The following is a 3,004-nucleotide window of genomic DNA, read 5'->3' as shown; positions in this document are numbered from 1 at the left end:
CACACTCACACACACACTCACTAACACACACACTCACATTCACACACACACACACTCTCACACACACACACTCAAACCACACAAATACTCACAAACATGTACACGTGCATATAACACACAAATTAAAAATTTAACTCATTGAACAATGCCTAATTTCTAAGTTGGTTAGCTGAGTAAATTAAGAATTATGGTTGCCTTTGAGCCTCCTGGCTACACCTGTTAGCACAGACCCACTTGTCCCCTTCTGAGAGGACCGGCCTTGACTTATGAGAGTTCTGGATCAGAAGTGACTTTCAGGAATGTAATACAGACAATCCAACAATGCTAATTTTTTTCTGTCTTACACCTTTGGGTTCTAGTTAGCATCAGGCTTCACAGCTTATTAGCAAAATAAATACCAGACCCAGGGCTTAAGAAATTTATTTTGCTTTTGAGACAGGATCTTGATATGTAGGTAGCTAAGGCAACCTACAGTTGTTCAAATTAGAATCCTGTTTCTTTCTTTCTTTCTATCTATCTATCTATCTATCTATCTATCTATCTATCTATCTATCTATCCATCCATCTATCTATGGTGTGTGTGTGTGTGTGTGTGTGTGTGTATGTGTGTATGTTGCGTGTGCACGAGTGTGTAGGTATGCATGCTTATGCTCATGTACTGAGGCCAGGACAGGATGTCAGGTGCTTTCCTCTGTCACTTTCCACCTTGTCCCCTTGAGAGAGGGTCTCTCACTGGCCTGGAAACTTGCCATTTCTGCTAGGCTGTCAGACCAGTCCAGGGACCCATCTTTCTCCGACTTTCAATGCTAGCTCACAGGCACCTGTAGCTAGACTTGGTTTTTTAAGTGGGTGCTGGGGGTTTGACCCCAGCTTCTCATGCTTGCGTGTCAACTGAGCCATCTCCTATAGAACCATTTCCAAATGAATCTAGACTCCAACAAAAGATAGAAGGGTAAGGAGAGTGTGTATGTACAGTACAATTTTGTATTTAAACGTGAGTCAATAATCATAAAGATTCAGACTCAAGTCCATAGATTATGAGTTACCTAAATTGGGCTCAGTATAGTCTTAGAGCAAGAGAGAAATCCCGGAGCTACTCTGCGGTGTGTGAGACAGGATGTTCCAATTGGGAGTCACAATTCTTAGGGTAGCAAAACACAGACTTGGTTATCTTCTCATAATGCGTACCTGCAATCTCGAACCCCGAGAGAGTCATTGGTAATCTTGACGTAACCAACTGGACACTTGACAGCAAAATTAGCTGAGCAGGCTTGGCACTCCGTCCTGATCGTTAGAAAGGACTTCTTATCACACCTTTTCACCTGTGCAAATGCAGCAGAGAACACCGGTTCCTGTTATCAGAGCCTTGCGAAGTACCTGGTGTGACTGCTTGTCTACCTGTGTCATCTCACCACAGTCAGGAGCGGCAATGAGGTCACTGGCACCAACTGGCTTTGTAGCGCGAGATTCCACAGGGCATGCATCTGACTTGAATTCTGAAGTGTCAGCACCTAGGCTTCGATCAGCCTTTAGGGACTTACTTCTTATCTGAAGGATTTGGAACCTTTGCAAAAACTTACGAGAGAGAGAGAGCTTGGAATACCAAGACGTCTTGAAGCTGAGAATTGCTTGGGCAGATGGTTTTCTTTAAAACGCTCCAGAAATTGACTTGCTAAGAGGTGTAAATTGTAAACAATAATTTTGCATTTTGCAGCAACGGGTTCTTAGTTCATCAGAAACTGATTTCCCTGCTGTTTGGCTAAACCTAAAATTCACTCCCGGTGGGACCCTTTTCTTCCACGGACCCAGGCTAAACAGAACGCTGACATGACTTATCTGGCATGAGTGCTGGGATCAGTGATCAGGGAGCAATGTCTGCCATGGCTGTGTGTGTGGACACGGTACGGCTTGGGCTAAACAGATGCTCCATGCCTGCAGGGGTGGTAGGGTGCAGACTGAAGATGGTTTGGAATACTCAGGGACTTGCCCAAGGTCACATATGAGCTATCAGCCTCTCAATTCCTAACTAGCCCTCTCCGCAGGCACCCACATGACACAGAGATAAACAACCTCTGCTTCGGCTAAAAATCTTCCATTTGGTGATTATTGTGACCCACTGTGCCCCTGGCTGTTACTTGTAGAATACACAACACTCCCTTTAACTGTTTTGGGATGATTCAATTTTTCTAAAAGCAGGGTTTCATTTACACTTGAGTTTCTCTTTGGATAGATGGATAAGTTGAGGTCATATTGATTTTTCCTTCTTAATATGTCCAATTTGATTCTCTTTTAAAGACATTCTTTGGGCTGGGAATGTGGGCCAGTTCATAGAATACTGGCCCAGCATGCCCAAAGCCCTGGGTTCAATCCCCAGGACCGCATAAAACCGTGAGTTTGTGACACAGGCCTAGAATTCTGTCACCCAAGAGGTGGAGGCAGGAGGATCAGACATTCAAGGTCATCCTCAGCTACATAGCAAATTTGCAAGATATTTTTTTGCAAGATATATTTGTCTGGCTTTCAAATTACTGTTTTCAAATGGAATGACTCATTTTATAAACTTAAGCCAACTGAAGAAGAAACTCAGCTTTGAACAGTAGGTAAGGCTGGGTGCCTGCACAGAAGCAAGCCCTCTCCACACTGAAGCTAACGGTGGCAACATTTTCTACCATTGGCAGAGTTATGTCTTGGGAGTGATGGAAACTTGGAGGGGTTAACTTGCTTGCTTAAGGCTGGCATAGCAGACAGCCCTGGGACCCTCCTCTGCCATCCTGTGAGGTGGCAGATCAGATGGACCCTTCTCTAACTCCTGGGCTGGAGAGAAACACATTGTGTTAGCTGCCATGTTCTCCGGAAAGCCCTCAAAGCCCATCCGTCTGTTGCTGAGATCAGACACTCCAAACCCATCTTAAAGTAAAGATGGGGTTTCTACTCACCGAGATTCAATCTCATCCTGTGACGGTACCTGTGTGATCCTGAGGTCCCCTAGTACTGATGCAGTGAG

At 44.7% G+C, this 3,004-nt stretch overlaps 1 protein-coding gene across 1 annotated transcript in view; it reads right to left on the bottom strand.

Moving 5' to 3' along the window:
* The window catches only part of Stab2 (stabilin 2), a 135,569-nt gene that overhangs the window by 131,733 nt on the left and 832 nt on the right, over window positions 1–3,004 (bottom strand). The window contains exon 2 of the mRNA XM_026784626.1: window positions 1,189–1,322. Coding sequence (XP_026640427.1) covers window positions 1,189–1,322 — 134 coding nt within the window. The remainder of the gene's footprint in view (window positions 1–1,188; window positions 1,323–3,004) is intronic.

Source organism: Microtus ochrogaster, chromosome 24 (assembly GCF_000317375.1).
Source record: "Microtus ochrogaster isolate Prairie Vole_2 chromosome 24, MicOch1.0, whole genome shotgun sequence".
NCBI lineage: Eukaryota > Metazoa > Chordata > Mammalia > Rodentia > Cricetidae > Microtus > Microtus ochrogaster.
This window is presented reverse-complemented; position numbering and strand designations above follow the sequence as displayed.